This window comes from Mauremys reevesii, linkage group 2, assembly GCF_016161935.1.
Source record: "Mauremys reevesii isolate NIE-2019 linkage group 2, ASM1616193v1, whole genome shotgun sequence".
Taxonomy (NCBI): domain Eukaryota; kingdom Metazoa; phylum Chordata; order Testudines; family Geoemydidae; genus Mauremys; species Mauremys reevesii.
Window position 1 is genome coordinate 27,978,090 of NC_052624.1, and position 22,839 is coordinate 28,000,928.

The following is a 22,839-nucleotide window of genomic DNA, read 5'->3' on the forward strand; positions in this document are numbered from 1 at the left end:
CTGCACACAATCATCTTATCTCTTTACTAAAGCTGTATCTGTACGATAGCTAAATGTACAATTGTATACAGAGTTGCTATAGAATAGCTATACATCTGTACACTTGTGTATCCATAGATGATGATTACTCTGTAATCACACAGCTAGAACATTAATAGAAGCAATAACGAATATACAATGCCAACAAAAATTACAGGAAATTATAAAGTTAAAATCAGCCACCAGCCAAAGCCCATGCAGTTTCATGAGTACCAGGGAAGAATTTATATTGATGGAGATTGTATCAAATTTTAAATATTTCTCTGAGTTCAAACTGCTAATATCTGTGTGATGTGGGAGCCTGGAACCCTTGGTAATAAGTTTCAACACACACACAACGTTTATGCAAAATTAAATGAAAAACAGACTTACTATTGAATACATTGTTTTGCCTATTCAACAAAAGGAGGTAAATTTAGAACGTTTTTGCATAATAAAGATAAGTGTTGACAGTGTAATGATCCATTTGGAATTGAGAGATAAAAATCATGAATGATTTTTAATAAAAAAAGAACCCTGCAACAAGATTTGAATTCAGTATGAAATAGACACTTTAAAGAAAGACTGTGTAAGTCGTTGTCCTGGAATTGGTTCCCAGCAGCCAAAGCTTTTTGCATCCCCTGTTCTTCTTGGATGTCTGAGGGAGTCCCAAGTGGGCCACAGTAGCCCCCAATGTAATTTATTCAGTGAGATGGTGGTACCAGGGCATCCAAAGCATCAAACTCATTGAAAGCATCTCCAGGAAAGCTTCTGCCGGCAAGTCTACAGTGAATTCCCTGGAGAGAGACTAAGCCTGCCCTAGGTCTTGGTAGTGGAGCTGACTGGGAATTTTCGGTCAAAACATTTTTAGTTGGAAATATCAATTCAATGAAACCAAATCTATTAATGAGAGAGGGTTGGTTTCAGTGAATCTCCTGATTCAGAAACTTTTTGGAAAAAAGTTTCAGAATTGTTAAAATGTTCCATTTCCGCACTTTTTAAATGAAAAGCTTTGTGTTTTGACTCAAATGGCTTTTCATTTAGAAATGTTAGTCAGTTTGCCTTTTTTTAAGTTGGAATCGAAATGTATCAAAATGACCAAAACAAAATATTTCAGTTGACCTCTTCTGTAAGCTTTTTTAGGTTATTGATTCATGAATATTTTCACATATTTTTACTTTGTTCCATGTCAGGCCATCAAAATTTTTCAAAATCTTAAACTCCCTTGTGGAAAACCATTTCCAGTCCATTTCTGTTTGGCACTACCACCACCTTGCATCCCACCCACAGAGGCTTATCGATGGCTTGAATGGCTCTGCTTCATTGGAGGTGAATGGAGCTCAAAGATTATAAGGGCCAGAATGTTCCTAAATTAACTATCAAATTATTTTTCATGTAAACTGTATTTTTCTTTTTGTTTAGCTTTTTCATTAAATCTGCTTTTGGGGTAATACTTTCAAAAGCCCCTAAATGATGTAGAACCACAAGTCCCCTTTTCAAAAGTGATTTAGGTACTTAAGAGCCTAAGCAGACAACTTTGAAAATGGAGCTTAGGTTGGGTTTTTCAGAAGCACCTTAGTGGTTTAGGAGTACAAATCCCAATGAGAGTCAGTTGGATTTGTGCTGCTGTCACTTAAGAGCTTTTGAAAATGTTACCCATTGTCTATAAAATTACTCATAAAGTAGAACATCTATTAAAACGACATTTTGTATGTAGCAATGGAGTGACTGGCTCAGTACAAAACAACTGAGAATAAAGATTTAATGCTTAGTATTATCTGGGAAATAGTGTAGATTCCATTTTCCTTCAGTTCTGTGTATAAGGGGGAAATATCTTTTGCTAACTTAACTTCAAGTGATTGTTTAGTGTGCTATAAGCCTATTGGCAATCAGCTGTGTCCTGTGCTCTTCAGTTGTCCTCCCCAATCCTTCCTGTTGGTACACTCCTGACAATGTTTGTTACTTCTGTGGTGTCTAAGGGTGAGATTTTTAAAGGTGTGTAGGCATCTAAAGATGCTGATAGGCACCTAGTGGGATTTTCAAAAGCACCTAGACACCTATTTCCTATTGTTTGCAATGGGATTTGAGTGCCTAGGTGCTGAAAATCCCACTAGAAGCCCATCTGCATCTTTAGGTGCCCAAATACCTGAACAACTTAAAGAACCTAAGTCCTATTTCAAAAAGTGATTTTTTTTTTTAACGCTTAGAAGTCTAAATTACATTGAAAGTCAGTGGATCTCGGCTTCTGGGTCACTTAAGCATTTTTGAACATTTGTATTTAATGCCTTTTTATTGGAAATAAGCCCTGCTCCTACCTCTTCCTGAGCAGATTATATACAGTATGCACTCAGGCTGAGTGGGTGTACAAGAAGGAGTCTTTCTCTTATGTCCTTGCACAGCCGTACACGGACCATTCAGAGCACAAGGATTATAGAGTGCAGTGTCAGTCATAGAAATCCCAGAGGGGGTAGGGAGGGCAAGGGGGTGAGGCAGTAACAATGGACATATCCCTTTCCATATATGGAGGTGGGATGATGGGTGTGCCTTATTAAAGGGTGTCGCTGTCCCTTATTAGACATGTGTTCCTGGAAAAATTGTGGCTGAGATGGCTCTGGGAACTGCCCTGGAATAGTATACCTCGTTATCCCTCCTCTGCAGTGTACCAGTGCTATATAGCTGGTGTGTGAACTGAAATGTGATCATGTGTCCAAATGGCATTATACTTTGTGATTTATTGTACAAGTATATAGGTAATGGCTATTCAAAATTAGGTTGCATATGCTTTCACTGTTAATATCTTTTAAAACAAAGGTGACTGAACAGTTATAAAATGTCTGCTTGTGATTATTTAGTCATAGATGTTTACATTTAAGCTTTCTGTTAAAGTACCATTTAAAACAAAAAGGATGGCATGAGCCTCTGCCTATTGTTTTGTCTTAATTATTTCTATGACATTATGCATAGAATCTTAAATTTAGTTGTTGATTTGATTTTTTTTGTTTGAAAAGGCAGAATATAAACATCTTTATAGTTTATGAGCACCTAGCACTGTCAAACACTGAATTATTTGGCTTATAATATATACATATATAAATAAAAATATGGCAGCTTTTACTTTCAGAACTTTTTTTTAATAAAGAAAAGTTGCTAAATAGGTTATAATAAAGGCAAAGGGTAGTGAGACAGAATTTTATGATAGTTTTTTACCTTGTGAATCAACCTTGGCAGTTGATTTAAAATAAGTTTAATTTAAGAGGTATTATATTGCACACCGAAGATAATTTAAGCTAATGTCAAGGACAAGTGTTATCTATTCCTTTGTTGTAGTGAGGTATTGAAATTAATGAGTGGAACAGAAAGGAATCAGAAAATGTTTGAAGTTTTTCATCTCTGTCTCTAGATGGGTATTTTAATCACATTCTCCTGGCTTTTGCATGCAAATTAAACTGAACAGCATACTCTATAAAATTAGCGGTTATATCTTACAAAATCTATTTCCTTGAACTTTAATATGTTGCAAATGTTGGCTTGTGCTTTTAGTTAGCTGGATACTTTTTGTACTTTGGCTCAAATTAAAATCTTAGATTTTGAATGTTGTTTTAATCCAGTAATTTAGAAGAATTGATAGCTTTTGTATTTGGGAGGCTGCAATAGCCATTTTCTCTTTGTGTTTAAGGGCTGCAGCTCAAAATGACAGATGAGACAACTGTTAGATTTAATATATCTTTATTTGAACAATATATCTTGCAGTGTGACACCAGCCTCTCTAATAACTCCACTGTCTGAATTACTTACTGCATAGCGTCACTGCTTAACTGGCGACCCCTGTGTCAGTAGTAAAATACAGAGCTCCTGTGTGACCCACATTTTTGACTTGAAAAGCTGCTGACCTGCAGTGAGTCACCTCACACCCACATACTCAGTTGAATAGAGGAGAGTGGAGAACAATCAGGGCTCCTTTTAGAAGCCTGCCCTTTTAAAAGGAGACAGCATTTTATGGAGCACTCTAAAGATGTACATTGCTTGCAAAGTGATATTAACAGCTTTGCCCCCAGAGTGGGTCACATACTGGTATTTTCGATTGTGCTGAGGGAGCAAGTGTGAGAGAGATGAAATCTGGTTATTCACACAGCTTGGAAGTGTACCTGTTTGTCTTTCCAAGCAAAGCTCCCTCATCATATATTGTACATCGCTCCCAGTGCCTTTCTAGAACCAAGATGTTCTCTTTCTACTTTTAAAAATTAATTGGTCACACACTGTTGTGTGTCGCATAATATGGTTATTCTTCAAAGTATGTCCTGAGTCTCAAACAAAGGAGGCTGCTTTTACAAAATAAGTAGCTTTAGCCACAGACTCATTTGTATTTGTTGAAGATGAGGAAAATAACAAGTATAGCATTATACTCTGTATGCTTCCAAAGTGAGATCCAACAAGAACTCCCACCAATTAAAATCATAACATTAGCATTGGAGCTTTGAACGCAATACTCTAGCCATTTGGTGCATTGAATTCCCACTCTTTTCAGTGGGAGCACCGTGCATCAAGTGCTGTGGAATTGAGCCTTTTAGTCTATTTAAAGGGACCTCATTAATTAAAGAACAAACTTCTCTCCAAATGTATTGTCCTTACTATTGTTACAAGTAACATCTAAGGCAAACTAAAATGGAAAGAGATGAGTGATTTAAAAAAAAACAACAACTTTTCTCTGTTTTTGCAGTTGTGCATCTTTTTTTATCTGTTGGTTTTAGTCCTTCACAGAGGACAGGGAAGGGAAAAAACCCAGAAAACATGGTTTTAAATCCACAAAACTGGCTGTAGGATTTAGAGGCAAGTATGATACCTGAAACTACTTTTAACTCAGATTTTGGAAGCAGAGTAGATTTTGTTTTGATAGTGTTCATCTAATTTCTCCTAATGAAATACACAAGAAGAAATAAATATCCACATAAACATCAAAAGCAATGCTAAATCTAATATTAAACATATTTTACTTTAAACTCATGTTCTGAGATTTAAAATAATACAAAGGGCGTAAGGATCTTACTCTGACAGTCTGCAAAGTAGTGCAGCCCCTGAGAACAAGATGAAATACGGATTTGCAAGTGAATCACAAAGGCTGATAGGCAAAGTTATTTGTGTATCTAGCTAGTGGGACTAGGAATGACTTGTAGTTAGACCTCCAAAGGGTTTTTCTTTTGGAGAATTAATGTGCATCATAGTTTTTGAGTACCGCTTTATTTAAATTTCGTATGTGTGTTGCACAAAAATACTAATATGAAGTGAACATCTAATGGGAGAAGTTGGACCTTAAAATACGATTCTCATACTCTATATTTTGCATTTCAAAACTTTCGTTTGAACTCTAAGAATTCAAATTAAAATATGTGAAATAGTGTTGGGATTAGCATTGCATTACAGTGACATTTTCAGTATTATCCAGCATGGTCTTTGTGACTTCGTGGAAACTCACAATTGAGGAAATAGGATAGGTAAAAGCTGATTCTTTGTTGAAGTTACGAAGTGGTGGTTTTTTTGTTTTTTTTTTTTGTTTTTTTTTTGTTTTCTTAGTATAGTAATTTGAAATTTTAAACGGAACCTTTCCTTTCAAAGTATTAGACTTCTCTTTCTGTTGTGTGTATGTATGTAGTATAAACATTATCTAGAACGTCTCTATAGATGCTTCTGCTTTTTGCCATTTGATTAATTTTTGTACGCTTAGGCAATAAAGCATCATTGGCTTAAATGTCACTTTTTTTTCTGTATTTTTTCTCTTACCAGTCCTTTGAAACAGTAGTTATATTTAAATAGGTTTTTAATGAAGCAAGGAAGAGACTCAAAGAATGATTAAGTATTTAGGACTGTCACTGTACCATTAAAGTCAGTTCAGTCATCAGCAAGCTTACAAATTGCTTTTATAGTTACTTTTCTTAGTGTCTAAATAATAATTGGTTACTATCTCATTAAACACACTCCTACATTTCATATTGCACCTACGTTCATTCTACATTTGCCATTCACAGATAATGCAAAATTTGATTATTCTGAAATTTGTAATTTATGATTTTTAGTGTCTGAGGTACTAGTAGTTGTGATTAGTATTTTATCCTATTAAATAGGTACTTTTTAGACTAATACCTTAGAAACTTTTTCATAGTGTGAAGACTGCTTTGCTTACACAGTATCACCAATTCTGCCCAGTTCTCATTTAAATAATTACAAAAATCTGTTTCTCTCCTATGCCAGTCTGACTAGGTAATTCGTACACCCAGTGAAGGGATTGTTTTTCTGACTTGTAGTAGAGGCTTGCTTACTACTGCATAACTGTCTGAAAAAGGTGGCTCATTAGGAAAGAATGCCAGTGATCCTCTTGTGTGGATCTGCTGTCATATGTCTACAGCTTTTTCCCCCTCAGGCTTTCTGCACACATACTAACAAAGGGTATGTATCAAGGCTCTCACCCTCATTGAACTCTCCCACATTAGTAGATTAAGCAAGTGGCTAGGAGGCACATTCGGAAAGAGAGGTTTGCTTATTGGGCATCATTAGATAGTCCTTGCAGCAGCTCTTTGTCAGTAACTTTTAAGGGAATTACTCTTCAAAATATTCCTGGGTTGGATGAATACTTTTAACATGGGAGAGGATCCTCTCTCTCGAGGTCCAAAGTTTCTGAGCCTAATAAATAAAATAAATAATTCAATTCAATCCCAGCAGGTGATGGGCGCTACCACTTTCCACTGACTCCACTGGGAGTTGAGGACACTGCATAACCCTCAGAATCTTGTTTTACACTGACGATGAGTCCAAGATCTTTCAGATGTTCTAGTTTTTCCTGTTGGTTTTCTCTGTCTTTAAAGAATGCTGACATTACCAAGATATTGAAAACAGTATTGTATTAATACATATGTGTTTGATTAATATCTGAGTGAGTAATTCCTCCCCGTCATTGAGGGGACAGAGCTAAACAGCGAGACTTAGATGCCAGGTGAACTCCTGAGTGGGTAAACAGGAGCAGGAAACAGGAATTTTTGAGGAAGTAAAGTTCCTTCCATTTGGGTATGGCTCTACACCAGATAGCAGATATGGATGATGAGGGAAGAACTGCTGTGATCTGCCTTGGATGTTCTGTTTACCTTTCTGCAGGAAGATGGAAGATATTTCTGGTAAATGAAGCTCAAGCTAGTGGCCATACTGGAGGAGAAAATATATGGTTTATAAGTGCAAATTTCAGTGCTGCATAGCATCTGAGAAGATGAAGACTTCTTGGGCAATTTGGAGTACTACTGAGCACACACCACAAGGAAAGGATCAGAGAGAGAGAAAGAGAGAGAGAGAAGAGAAAACTAAAAAAGCAAAAAAGAGCAAAAGAATGAAGAGAGTGAAACAAAGCAAAAATGCAGCAAATTGCAAAAAGATTAAGAAGATTATGAATTATTATGAGAAGTGATGAATGATATGAAACCAATGATATATAATGATATGGCATCATGTGGAACTACACAGATTTTTAGAAAGAGAAGAAGAGAAGAAGAAGAGAGAAGAGATCCCAGAATCCTAATCCTTCCCCCCAGCGAGAGAAGGTGGTGTAGAGAGAGAAGAGAAATAGAACCATTGGCTGTTTGGCTGTGCATCTGTGTGAAGCTTTGTTTTTTTGCTTTTTTGAACACTGCCACATGGGGCTGTGGAAGGGGCTGTACAAACAGGTGTATTTTTATATGAGGTGGATAATCTTCTTCTTCTCTTTGGTCTTGCTTGGGCTAGGATGGCATTGGCATAAGTAGCAATGCCAATGAGATGGTGCAAAAAGTGATAAATAAAGTGTTGAAAAAAAAAAAAAAAAAAAAAAAAAAAAGAAAGTTTAAAGTTGCTTATACACCAGTGCTAGGAGTCTGACAACACAAAAGAGAAATGAAAATTTCAATTTTCAAGAAAAATATATATAAAAATGGCATACTGAACCCTGGTGGGAAATTTTTTTTGCATGATATTAAAATTTTTGGTTTATACCTTATTTAAGAAAGAAGGAGTGTAAAAAAAGTTGGGGGGGATGCTGTGTTAAAGACAAACAACATTTGTTTTTTTTTATTTATTATTTAGAGATCACAGGATCTTGCACACCTCAACTGCTAGAAGAGGCCCTCATCCTCCCTGATAGAACTAACCTCATTATCTCTAGCCTGCTTCTTGCTTGCGTATATATACCTGCCCCTGGAAATTTCCACTACATGCATCCGACGAAGTGGGTATTCACCCACGAAAGCTCATGCTCCAATACGTCTGTTAGTCTATAAGGTGCCACAGGACTCTTTGCTGCTTTTTCAGATCCAGACTAACACGGCTACCCCTCTAATATTCTCATTATTTTGCTCACCAATTAGGCCTTCACTGTGTACTGAATTCTGATAGCTATTTTTAAACTGTGATGTCCTTTATTTAAATGCTTTTTGAGCATTCCATGGAATCCAATTATATATGTGCCAACACCTTCCTTTTCTAAAATTTTATATTGTCTATAATTCAACGTTAAATTACTTGGATTTCTGTATCTGGCTCTTAGCTTTTGGTTTAAAAAACCTACAGTTATATTTGACTAGCAGAATATTTCTGTTATTGGACTTGAAAGGAGGTTTGTTCATGATACAATCCAATTTTAGAATATTTAGTTCTAGATTTAAAAGTGCTGTTAATAAGACAACAGTTGAAACAAATATATGTACATACTGACATATGCACAAACTGTGAGCCAGATTCTTAGCTTGTGTAAATTGGGGATGCGCCTTTGACTTTAATGGAGCAATGCTAGTTTACATCAGCTCAGGATCTGGCTCAATATTTAAAATTTACTCATTGCTGTTTCCATAGTGTAATTTGCAGTACACACATAAGACTTAGCTAAATGATGGTCTTAACTCAATTAGAGATGGTGATAACCCAATGGTTTATTGGTGCCAGATTTCATTCTCATCTGTCAGTTTATGAGTTCAGTGATAGAGTGGTCCAAGAGTTCAGTCACTGTGCCCTGCAAACCCTGAGTGATTAGGTCTAATTCAAGTCACTACTCAGGAATTCAGCTCTTCACCTCTGAGGGAATCATGAAGACCTGGGGAAGAACTTGAGCTCTCTGCCTAGTTGTAATATCCCACCTGTGGGCTGGAGTTTGCAAAGGAGCCTAAGGGTATGTCTACACTGCAAATAAAAACTTGTAGTTGAGCCATGCAAGCTGACTCAGGCTTGTTGGGCTCCAGCCATAATGACAGAAGCTGCTAGCATGATCTTTTTCTCAATGTTAATGAGGCGCAATATGGTCCAGAACTGGAAGTCCAACAGAGAGATGGTCGCCCTGATGTTGAACTATCAGAAGTTGGTGTTGGCCCCCAAATGCTCCAGAAAATTATTGCACACTGTTTTGTGTTTAACAGCTCACACCCTGCAAAATTATTAGCCAATTCTGTTAAATTCTTTCTAAGCCCTGGTCTACACTGGGGGAGGGGAAGGGAATTGATCTAAGTTACGCAACTTCAGCTATGTGAATAATGTAGCTGAAGTTGACATACTTAGATCGACTTACCATGGTGTCTTGACCGCGGTGAATTGACTGCTGCTGCTCCCCCGTCGACTCTGCTTGCACCTCTCATGGCGCTGGAGTACAGGAGTAGACAGGAGAGCACTCAGGGTTGATTTATTGCATCTAGATTAGACATAAATCGATCCCCGATCGATTGATCGCTACCCACCGATCTGGCGGATAGTAAAGACATACCCTTAGAAAAGTTAATGATGATGTCTTCTCAGTATTTATCCCACCGTATTTTGAAGCGGAGAAGCATGTTCCTAGGTGGTGATGTCTAAGAAAAGAAGCTGCTCTTCTTTCTCCATCCCCTTTTTTCCGTTGGCCAGTAAAAGTCTGTCATGATTCCACACTTTTACCATTTCAAAAAGGCTGATAAAAGCTGGCCTTGTAATATTTCCCAGATGCTGTGGGTTGAAAAGTGCATGCTTGGCCTCAAAGTGTAGCTGGCATCCCAGGCTGCTTCTTGTAGGCCATCTGTACATCTAATGTATATAAACATGTAATGAAAGGATGGCTTCCCAGGGAACACAGGTTAAATTACTGTTGTGCATACTGGGGACTCATGGTCACAGAAATGATTTTTTAATCCTTAATGAATAGGTTCTGAAGCCTTAGGTGTGTGAAGTCTAATGAATGATACAGCTTTCTTGAAGATAGCATTAAGCTGGTTCTTTTTCAAGAGTGTTTGTCATGCAAAAACAGTGGCTCAGGAGTGGACAAAGGTAAGAGGAGCTCATTGGTTTAATGGAGCACATCTCTTCCACCCTGTGCTCCTACAACCTCACCATTGCCCTAACACCAGTTTTGGGAAGTGTGAATCCATTCACTGCAAGTCCTCCGGAGCTGACGACTTTCTAGACCATCATTAGAGAGCATGACATTGATAATACTCTTATAAAATTACTAATGTGTTCTACAGTAAATGTACAAAATGCTGCAGCAGGGTAAGCCTGATGTGTTGAACCACAAACCATTACTGTAGACTAAGAAAATGAAATTATCAGGATCTCAGAACTGGAATATGACTTATATTTTTTTCCCAGTAGTGTGTAGAAATGTTACAACTTGATGTGTTTTTCAATGGAATTGAAACCTTATGAAGGAGGTTTGGTGCTGTCAGAATTGGTGAATAACTGCTGAGATGTGGGGGGACCAAAGGGGAAACTTGAAATGGGAAATGCTAATTTCCGGAGCTTGTACAGTTAGTATAGTCTTTTAGGTTACAGACTGACTAGTTGGAATACAGAAAAACCTGGAGGCAACTTGCAGTAAAAGGTAGTATCATGCCAGAAATCGAGGAACATTTGTCAGCGAGCGTCAAAGGAACAAAATGTAATTATGGAACAAAGTTTGATACACATTCTGTAGGGGGAAACACAGTTTGATATGTCTCTTTGAGAAATTTTTAAATGTATTTTTCATGTCCTGATGCTATAAGACTATTCTGCCCACTCCTCAGTGTCATAGTCAATAGTATCTTGGAAATTTACACTCCCAGGTTGAGCCATTGTGAATTACTGAATTTTGTGAATTAGTGCATCTAATTGGTATATGCTTTTGGTATATTTATGAAGTTACTGAAGTCTTAGTAATAATTAGGGCTGTGAAGCGATTAAAAAATTAATTGTGATTATTTGCACTATTAAAAACATTTATCTTGATTAATTGCACTGATAAACAATAATAGAATATCATTTAAATATTTTTGGATTTTTTACATTTTTGAAAAATATTAATTTCAGTTACAACACAGAATACAAAGTGTACAGTGCCCACTTTATATTTTTCTCATTACAAATATTTGCACTGTAAACAAAAATGTATTTTTCAATTCACCTAATATAAGTACTGTAGTACAATCTCTTTATCATGAAAGTTGAACGTGCAAATGCAGAATTATGTACAACCCCCTCCCCCGCATTAAAAAAACAAAACAATGTAAATCTTTAGAGCCTACAAGTCCACTCAGTCCTACTTCTTGTTCAGCCAATTGCTCAAACAAGTTTGTTTACATTTGCAGGAGATAATGCTGCCCTATTCTTGTTTACAGTGTCACCTGAAAGTGAGAACAGGGGTTCACATGGCACTGCTATAGCCAGCATCACAAGATAATTGCATGCCAGATGTGCTCAATGTTCATATATCCCTTCATGCTTCAACCACCATTCCAGAGAACATGCATGCTGATGACTAGTTCTGCTTGGTAACGATCCAAAGCAGTGTGGACCGACGCATGTTCATTTTCATCATCTGAGTCAGATGCCACCTGCAGAAGGTTGATTTTCTTTTCGGTGTTTCAGGTTCTGTAGTTTCTGCAACAGAGTGTTGCTCTTTTAAGACTTTTGAAAGTATGCTACACACCTCGTTCCTCTCAGGTTTTGGAAGGCACTTCAGCTTTTTAAACCTTGGGTTGAGTGCTGTCACTATCTATCTTTAGAAATCTCACATTGGTACTTTCTTTGCATTTTGTCAAATCTGCAGTGAAAGTGTTCTTAAAATGAACAACATATGCTGGGTCATCATCTGAGACTGCTATAACATGAAATATATAGCAGAATGTTGGTAAAACAGAGCAGGAGACATACAATTCCGCCCCAAGGAGTTCAGTCACTAAGTAAGTATCGTATTTTTTTTTAATGAGCATCATCAGCATGGAAGCATGTCATGTGGAATGGTGGCTGAAGCATGAAGGGGTATACAAATGTTTAGCATATCTGGCACATAAATACCTTGCAATGCTGGCTACAAAAGTGCCATGCAAATGCTTGTTTTCACTTTCAGGTGACATTGTAAATAAGAAGTCGCCAGCATTATTTCCTGTAAATGTAAACAGACTCTGTTAGCGATTGGCTGAACAAGAAGTAGGACTGAGTGGACTTGTAGGCTGTAAAGTTTTACATTACTTTGTTTTTGAGTTCAGTTATGTAAAAAAAAATCTACATTTGCAAGTTGCACTTTCACGATAGAGATCTCACTACAGTACTTTGTGTGAGGTGAATTGAAAAATACTGTTTCTTTTGTTTATCATTTTTACAGTGCAAATATTTTTAATAAAAATAATATAAAGAGAGCACTGTACACCATGTATTCTGTATTGTAATTTAAATCAATATATTTAAAAAGGCAGAAAAACATACAAAAATATTTATTAAATTTCAATTGGTATTCTACTGTTTAACAGTGCGATTAAAGCTGCATTTAATCCCTATTCATTTTTTAAATCGCGAGTAATTTTTTTGAGTTAATCGCGCGAGTTAACTGTGATTAGTCGACAGCCCTAGTAATAATTTGAAGAGGAAACATCTCTGCAGCCCTCATATACCTTTGGTATGAAGGGAAGACTGATATTTTGTGTGTGATTTCATGAATTGAGAAAGAGAAATATTAGTTGTCTCCTATCACGATTTGGTTCTTATTTTGGTCCCTGCCTTTCAAATTCATCTGGAAAAAGTACAGAGCTTCTACCCACCACCTCCTTCTTAACTCTTTTGCCCATGACACTAGATGCTATGGTGATAGGCACATTGGAAATGCCGGAGAGAGAGATTTTCTTCCTCTGCAACAGTTAAAGGGACACTGACAACCTTTAAATCTAGTCATTAAAAAAAAAAGTGTTAAAAGTTGCTTCAGATACTTTGAGATCCCAAGTTTTCTGATTTCAAAATCGCATATTCTAAAACTGTAAGTATTTTTCTTTCCCCTGTTTTATCAAGGTACTACACAAACAACAATGAAACTAACTGTGCAAATAAATGTCAAGTCACAAACAAAACAAACTGGAAAAACGAAAGAATTTATTTTTTTCTATAATCTCTTTTGATTGTGGTAATTGTAGGTGTTAGAATAATAGTAGGTAAACAATTTTCAGAGAGAAATATGATTTTATGTTGTCTGTGTCCCTTTAACCTTTATCTTGGACAGTCGGAGGCAATACTTTCTTGGACAATGTTGCATTACAGAGGAGTTTAGAGATGTGCAAGAGTACTGATAAACATCATAATCTTCCTCCTCCAAGTTCTCAGCTTTAAACTTGAGTACATAGGGAACCCACCTTTTGTTTTTAAAATTGTTCACTGAAGTTGACAAAACTGGATAGATTATTTTCATTCCAAATAAATGTTGGCATTTATTTCATATGGAAAATATCTAACACTCAATTTAAATGTATTTTTTTTTCTCTGTGTTGCAGTGAGAATAGCTGTAGGGAATTCATCTCCCTTTAATTAAAGTAACTTGTATAAATCTTTATCAAGCTCTAAATGCAACTTTTTTATTTTTTATGCCTGCCTTTGCAAATCTTGTTTCATGCAAAGACAGAAGTATCTCTGGAGAGTTGGTTAATGAAATTCTGTTGGAGATGCACACAACTCATATTGTATTAAAATACATTATGTACAGTATTTAATAGCAATTAAAATTTTTTAGGATGGCTCCATACATTCCATAGCCTTCAGTACATACACTAGCATTTCTTGATGTGTATTGTTTCTCATCAGACGCATTTATCTAATAAAGCTGTCTGTTGTTACTTACCATTGTACTTTCAGGGCACGTTCAACTCTCTGGTACAGGAGAGTACAAATTGTGCCCCTTTGCATCCACTGGAGGTGATGCTAATTTATTCACTGCAAGATAGGGCCAAAGGCATCTCCTAGGAGGTTGCCAGAAAAAGGAAGCTTTATTTTACAGATGGTCAGCCTGTCCCTTCTCAGCCCAGTCCTGCTCATGTTATTTGTCACTGAGCCCATATGACCGTACCACATTCCTGGTGGACTTGCCACTGGTAGGTACTAGGGCAACCCATGAAGTGACTTGGCCCTCACCTATTTCGGTGGTGGTCACTTATAAGAAGGGATAATGTAGTGCTGATTTAAAATGGCACATTTATGTTGCTGTCTTTTTAACAATAGATTATATTGGCTTTCACAGCTCGTAGCCATATTTGATGAACAAGATCCACATCATGGAGGTGACGGCACCAGCGCTAGCTCGACGGGCACTCAAAGTCCAGAGATTTTTGGCAGTGAACTTGGCTCCAACTCTGTGTCAGCCTTTCAGCCTTATCAAGCAACAAGTGAAATTGAGGTCACACCTTCAGTTCTTCGTGCAAGTAAGTAAAAAATCTCAATGCCTCTGCACATTTCATCTTAATTTACGAGGTTGCCAGCTTCTGTTATCCGTTATTGCTGTTGGGAATATGATTCATTATCTGTCCTGATCAAAAGCTGATTAAAGTTCAGAATCTGGGTAAATGTTTGATAGATGCAAGTAGATAAATCTCTCCATTTTAATACATTGGATATAGGCGCCTTTAAACAGCAATAAGCTGTTTTTGTCTGTCTCCAGTTTTAAATTGCATAAACACAGAAAATTACAGCAAAATCTCCAAGTGAAGTTGCTGTGTGTGTAGTTTCCAGTTTGCCAGTTTTGATTCATATAATGAAGGTGAAAAGGGTAAAAAAGAAACTATAAATAGCAGTAGCTGCACCGTCCCCCAAATCTGGGAATGCAGGTATATTACTCTTACCACCCTTCAGCTGAAACATCCAGTGATGCATATGGTAAAATCCTCTTTTTATAAACAGTCAGGAAAAGTATTTTATTTTGTTTGTTTCAAAACTGGGAGTGTTATGTGTTCAAGACTAAAAACCCAGTGAGGCAGGAACTACATTTACCTTTCTGTTTGTACAGCAATTAGCAGAATGTGGCCCTGATCCTACCAGGGCCGCTGTGCACTATTGTATTATAAAGAGTAAAAATTTGGGTGCTCTCCTTTTTTTTTTTTTAGGTGTTGGCTCAGTCTTAAGTTATAACACAAAAAATGAAAAAAATACTAGAAAGATGGTAATTAATATACCCTCCCCAGGAGCCACCAGCATTATTCTCCTGCCCCCCCCCCCACAATTTATTTATTTATTTTACATTTGACCACCTAATCCGTGTGCAGGGGAAATGTTGGGAATATTATTTAACTCAACATAGATTGGACAAGGGTTATACTTCATCTTATTTAGACATCTGATATATAATATAGTGATTCCCTTGTGGAAAACTCATGTAGAATTCAATATGAATAAAGCAAATAGATTTCTATAAAAATGTAATGGCTTTTTTTTAAGAAAAAATACTTTTAAAAACCCTGTGTAATTCAACAGAGAATATTTTTCCATTGTTTTTTTCAACTATTGTAAAATTTTAAGGAAAATATTAATTTTTTTCATAAATGGATTTAAAAAGCCTATAGAAAAGTTTTTTCCTATTAAGTTCTAAAAGATTTATCTGTAAGAGTTGTCTGTATAAAGTATATGGGAAAACATTTTAAAGTCAGCTGCAGTCTCACTAGTTGTAATTATGGTGCAGTTAAGCTTAAGCTTCTGTAAATAACCCAGAATAGCTTAGGGAAGGAGTATGGTCAAGTGTCTAAAGGAGAAATATGGGTACTTGTGTTTTACTTCCAGCTGAACTACTGACTGACTCTGCCTCTATTCAGTGGAAATGTAGCATTGCCAAATGCACACTCCAGTTGTTGGCCTGAGCCCTGTGAGTAGCCGTGTCCTCTTGAGTTCCCAACAGCCCGAAGCTGCTCAGGTGTAGGCAAATATTAATCACTGTTTTCAGTGTTGATGCCCCCTTAGGGTGGGTGTATGGTGTGTACTCAGGGCTGTGCACAGGGAATTTAAATTTGTCCTCTTTTGGGATGCACATTCTGTGCCCCTCAGGAACTTGCTCCTCCCCTCCCGCCCGGGAGGCGCTCAATCTTCACTTCTTCCACCTTGACCTGGCCCCAGCAGGAGCTCAAGCTTCCCTCCTTCCACTCTGCCCTGGCAGGAGCTCAGTCTTCCCTGACTTGGTGGCCCGGGGTCAGAGAAGTTCTGTGCCCCTGATGAGTAGCGGGGGTGTGTGCCCCTGCATGTCCCCCCCCCATTGTGCACACCCCTGCATGTTGTTAGTGTTCCAGGGCATCTACTCAGTGATTATTGCATCAAGGCTACTGTGACACATTGGACAAGGCACTCCACTTCAGTTGATTATTCTATAAAATGGATATGATGATACACACGTAGCTCACAAACAGGTTAAAGGATACCCAGTGACTGGAAAGTGCTTTGAGATCCTATGATAAAAGGTGCTAGACAAGGGCAAAGAATTACTTTAACACTTATGAAGTGTAGAATCTTGAAATGCTTTTGTGAAAGCATGCAGAAATAAAATGGGTGAAATATTTTGGCATAAATATGTTAATACCAATCAGAGATGTTCCATTTACTCTTTAGAATGTATTTCTTTGTATGCTGACAATGAGATGCATTTTGTGTTACAATGAGTTCCAGCCCATGGCATAGAAGCCAATCCAATAACATTATCCGATATTAGGCATACCTATTTCAAGTATTTTATTTGAAATAGAAATAATATGCCTCTTGTATTTTCTTTTTAACTTGTGAAGGGAAGCACTGAATACAAATGGTATTTTCAGGATTTAACATAATCACGTTCTTACTGTGTAACTTCTATTCAATATATAAAACCCTTCTAGTTTTGTGGTGGATGCAGATCCTGATTATTACATGTTGACAAGGTCATATATCTATTAATTGGATTGGAGATAGGATACAAAATTGCTATAATTATTGTAATTTTCTAGTTAATTGCAGGGTTGGCAGTGAATATTTTACTTCCAACAGATGAAAAACAGTGTTCTGGCTGAAATTGTTTTATAGCATTTTTGACGTTTTGTTTTACATCTCTGTTGCTTTTTTGCCCACAAGCTGGGCTGTGTTTCTCAGGGGTTCAGTTGCAAAGTATGTCTGTCCCCCTCTTCTACTGTTCACCTGGATGCAAGTGGTATACAGTGGTCTCTGTTCTGAGGCAGTGTCTACGCTGGGGATTAAGGGCCTGCTGAGATTTTCATCTCTTTGTTCTGGTTGCCATGTTACCCGTTTTGTTTGTTTATAAGTCACACCACCAATCCTCCCTCAGAAAGGAAAAAAGGTGAGATAGATAAGATCCAGCTGGACTGTCGTCTTCCCCAGGCACAAATATAGAACCATGGACTGTGCACGTATGGGGGTGGCTCAGACTGGATCTTTCCAGCTAAACGTGAAAACGAGACTAATGCCGGGCAATACCGTGAAAGCATCAACCATCCATAGAAGTCCTTACTGTAGTTACATTTCTTATTCTAGCCCATTCTCCTTGTATTGTTATTTATTGTCAGCTAAACTTCCTGTTCGTGTATTTCATCAGTTGTGGAGCTGGATTTTTTTATAACCATACACAACACAACGTGTTTTGTATGTGCGTGCGCCTGTGTGCTTCTGAGAGGAAGTTGGAAGCTCACTGCAGAAGATTGTTAAAACAGACTGATGTTTATTCCCTGCTGAAATATAAACTGGAGGCGCAGGTGAAAATTGCCAAACCTAATGAGCAATTTGGCAGATAAGACAGGATGTCAGGCAGTGACAGTTCAGCAGCGGGTGCGCTGTCTGTGAACCAAGTTGTTTGCTTCACAGTATTGCATTTAAATACCATAAATAAATTCCCTTTTAAACTACTTGTTAGTCGTTTACTTTGTATTGTTCTCCTTCAAAACATTGTATTTATATTTTTAATTTATATTTTATAATTATATTTACTTAAATAACCAACAGGTGTGAAAATGTGTTCCAGATTGCATTTTGAACATTTCTGTAGTTACAGTAGAGGGAATAATCCCCCCAGCACCATATGAAAGTAATCATTCGGTTCACTATGCTGCATTTTGTGTGCTGTCATCTTTACGGTGAAACATTTAGCAGTACGTTGCATCCTTGGAAGCGCATTGTGCCTTAAATCCTCTTATATTCTAAAGAAGAATTCTTTTTCACTCTGTACCTAAAATTTCTCACCTGATGCTGGGCTGTTCTTAGTACTAGTCCATAAGACACTGTGGCATTCATAAGATGACTATGTGTGTGTCAGAAAACTGCCCCTTTTTTCAGTTTTCAGGAGGAGTTTTTGTATATTCATATTGAAGCTTTCTTAACCACTGCAGACTGGCTACCTGCATGGAACATTGACCTGGTGAGCCAGTGAAACTTTGCAGAGCATTCACTTCCAGGGCCATTCCTTCCGCCCCATAAGGGCCTCAGTGGGTATGTCTATAGTGCAATTAAACACCAGCAGCTGCTCCATGTCAGTAGGATTGGGTTGTAAAATTGCAGTGTAGACATTCGGGCTGAAGCTGGTGCCTGGGGTCTCGGGATCCCATAAGAGGGGAGCCCCGCGAGCCCAAGTCAGCTGACGTGGGCCAGCCATGATTGTTTAACTGCAGGGTAGACATGCATAGAGAGGACATGCCACCTTGCGGAAACAACTCATAAGACTTCCTTCTTCTTCGAGTGCTTGCTCATGTCCATTCCATATTAGATGTGTGTCATGCACCGGTGCCGGAAGTTTTTCCCTTAGCAGTATCCATAGGGGACCGAATCTGGTGCCCTCTGGAGTGCCGCCTGCATGGTGCAGTATAAGGGGTGCTGCCGGCTCCCCCACCCTCAGTTCTTTCTTGCTGCCAGTGATGGTGCTGGAACATCTGCTGCTTCAGCTAGTGTTGTTTATTTCTGTTCTTGCAAATTTTGAAAACCTGTAAATTAGTTGTATATAGTTAGTAGTTTCTTAGTTAAACCCTTAGTAGTAGTTCTCAAACTCTTTGTTAGTCCTGAACGGGACTCATGCCCTGGTCCCCAGGCTTTAAGCTCTGTAAATGGCCTATGCCAGTCAGCGAGCCACATACCAGCTGCCTAAGGTTCTTAGGCGAAGGGCACATAAGTGACAAGTGCCGTATCTGCAAGTCCTTTAAACCTAGGACAAAGAATGAGCGTGAAACTCGTCTAAGGGTGCTACTAGTGGAGCCGGCACTCACTCCGGCACTAGAGTAGCGGTCTGACTCCGCACTGAGCACCATGGCCTCCATGCGCAGTGCTCCGCTGGCGCCATCCACAAGCCGGCACCGGTCTCCCTCCACAGCTCCCATCATGAAGCTGAAGAAGAATGTGAAGGGATGATCTCCTACCTCCCGTAAGGGAAAGGAGAGGGCTGGGGGGCGAGCCACGACCCATGCCCAGCAGCTCAACTCCCTCTTCAGCAAGTCAGGCTCCAGCTCAAGTCTAGCAGTGCAGCCCATTCTGTACTTCACCTGCAACTCCAGATAGTGGTGCAGGCCCCAGTCAGCTTCAGGTGCTGTCAATGCCCGAATCCTTCAAGCAGCTCAGGAGATCCTGACACTGTCGGTGCTGCCCCCACCAGCTCCAGTGGTACCCCGGGCTCAGGGAAAACCTGCTTTGGGACCTATGCGTGTGTCCCCGCCTCAGTGGTACCATTCCCCATTGAGAGGGATGTCTCGCCATCTGTTGCCAACCTGAAACTGTCATGCCTCAAGACTAGAGAAGCAGGCTTAGCAGAGCTCCCTTCGGTCCCCATACCGGGGGCATCGATTGAGGGATTCAAGATGTTTCTCGCCAGTGGGTTGACGCAGATGGCACTTGCCACTCGGCAAGATCTCTGGGACTGCCCCCAACCGTCTCCAAGGGCCTGGTACTAATCACAGGACCGATCAGGGAGCAAACACTGCCCATCACGTGGCTGTCATCGCCTGACTCCTAGGAGGAGGTCGCCTTTCTCAGGAGGTTCCTCCTGACAGCCGACAGTAGTGGATCCCGATCCTGTTTGACCTCCCAGTACTGGTCGAGCAGCGTGAGGCGTGGATCGCTGGGTGTCCAATGAAGATCTGCTGAATGCTGTTAGCCTCCAAAACCCTGACCAAGACGTGTGACTCACTCAGATAGGTCAGCATTGGATCACAGTGATCAGCACCAGTCGGACAAGAGACACCCCTCCGTCCGTTCCTGGTCGCCCGGTACCAACTGCTCCGCTTACAGCTCTACCATGGAGCAATGTTCCATGACTGTGGCACAAGCTCTGGTACCTACGGTGATGCAGGCATCGACGGCAACGAAACTGGTTCTGTGGCCAGCACCATGGTACCTGTGGGGGTTCACCCAACCATCCCAGGCTGCCCGATCAGTGTCGGGAGCCTTGGAGAGGCCAGGAGCCCTGGTATCCCATCCCCCTCCAGTGTGCGAGGCTTTGGGGGGTAAGACCCCACAGGTCCAGAAGGACCCAGGGGAGCAAGCTGGTGCACCACCAATAGATGTGTCGGTTCCTGCAGCACCGGCATCATCCTCGTCGTTGCCAGACGACACTATCATGGGGCCCCTCACCCAGTTCCAGTGCACCAGGAACTTTTGAAGAGGGTCACTTCCAACTTGGGGGCTTCAGGCAGAGGAACTGGAAGAGACCTCGAACTCTATGTTCGAAGTCCTCTGTTTCTCAGCTCCTGACAGGGTGGCACTACCTCTTCATGAAGGGGTTTCCAAAATCACTAATGACCTGTGGCAGACCCCCTCTTCCTTGACCACTATCTCTAAGATACTTGTGGCAATCAAGGAGCATGAGTTCTTATACTCCCACTCAGCACCAAGATTATTTACCAAGTGCATGTCAGTGGTAGTGGCTTACCTCAGGCATCAGGGTATCCAGATCTACCTGTACCTCAATGATTGGCTCATCTAGGGCAGTTCCAGGTCTCAAGTTCAAAGGGATGTTGCGATGCTTCAAGCCACATGCCACTCTCTGGGACATCTGGTAAATGAAAACAAGTCGACGTTAGTGCTGGTGCAGAGGATAGAGTTCATCGGAGTGGTTCGTGACTTGACCTGCACCAGGGCATTCCTGATGTGGGACAGGTTCCACACATTGACAAATGTCGTCGCAGAAGTCACTGCAGTCCCTCTGAACTACCGCCAGGATCTGTCTGCACTTGCACTTGTCTGCCGGGACCGCATGGCAGCATGCACTTACGTGGTCCGCCATGCAAGGTTCCGGATGCGGCCCCTGCAACAATGACTGGTGATGGTCTATTCCCAGTCCCGAGACCCCCTGGAAAAGATTTTTACCATTCCCCAGACTATACTTACCTCGCTGCAATCATGGACTGACCGCAGGACAGTCCTGGAAGGGGTTCTTTTTGACAACCGTCATCACTTCATCTAGTTGGTGTTGGACATATCAGACCTTGGCTGAAGTGCACATCTTGGCAACCTCCAGAGACAGGGGATGTGGTCCCCAGAGGAGGTGAAATTGCACATAAATGTCAAAGAGCTCCGAGCAGTCTGGCTGGTGTATGGAGTCTTCCTGTCCCACCTGTTGGGCAAGATTGTATGAGTCCTGATGGACAACACAGCCTCGATATTCTACATTAGCAGGCAAGGGGGAGTGCTCTCATTGGCTCTCTGTCAAGAGGCACTCCATCTATGGGACTTCTGTATCAGCCACTAGATCCACCTGGAAGCTTGTCACCTTCCCAGTGTCAGGAATACGCTGGCGGACAAGCTCAGCAGGGATTTCTCCTCCCACCATGAGTAATCATTCCATCCAGAGGTAGCTTGCATGATCTTCCAAAGGTGGGGAACATCTGTTGAGTCACAACGTGGTCCTCTGTTCACAAGTTCTTAGCTCATTATGTCATCACTCAGCAGGCCAGGGACGACGATGGGTTCTGCAGAGCTGTGTTGCAATCTACATGTCCATGAACTGCTACCCACCTCTGGAGGTACTGCTTTGGAGTCACATAATATGAGCAAGCACTCGAAGAAGAAAAGACAGTTACCTTTTCCGTAACTGGTGTTCTTCGAGATGTATTGCTCATGTCCTTTCCACAACCCGCCCTCCTTCCCTACTGTTGAGTTTGCAGCAAGAAGGTGGTGGAAATTGGTGGCGCCCCTTATACCGCACCATGTGGGCACCACTCCAGAGGGCACCAGAGCCGGTCTCCTATGGATACTGCTAAGGGAAAAACTTCCGCCACTGGTGCAAGTGGTGAGCACACACACCTAATATGGAATGGACATGAGCAACACATCTCAAAGAAGATCAGTTACGGAAAAGGTAAATGTTTTTTTCTGTCCTACCCAACTACAGGCATAGAGTCCTGTCTAGCTAGAGTGCAATCTAGTAGTTTGAGAAGGGTCTGTTTTATATTCCCGACTCAGGGTCTGTATTGTGTTCCTGCTTATTTGTTGTGTGAACTACTTATGCCCATATTTTAGGTGTGTGTGCACTTTTGCATGTACCAGAATTTGCATATTACAAACAATTCAATGCGTGTTAACAAGTTAGGGGCATGAATGTGCACAAATATGTGCAAATTCAGGTCC

General features: G+C 40.0%; 1 protein-coding gene across 11 annotated transcripts in view; it reads left to right on the plus strand.

The window, feature by feature from the left end:
* The window catches only part of PARD3 (par-3 family cell polarity regulator), a 627,608-nt gene that overhangs the window by 221,708 nt on the left and 383,061 nt on the right, over positions 1-22,839 (plus strand). For all 11 annotated transcript variants that reach the window (XM_039524331.1, XM_039524332.1, XM_039524326.1 and 8 more), the window contains exon 3: positions 14,516-14,696. In XM_039524331.1, the coding sequence (XP_039380265.1) occupies positions 14,516-14,696 (181 nt within the window). The remainder of the gene's footprint in view (positions 1-14,515; positions 14,697-22,839) is intronic.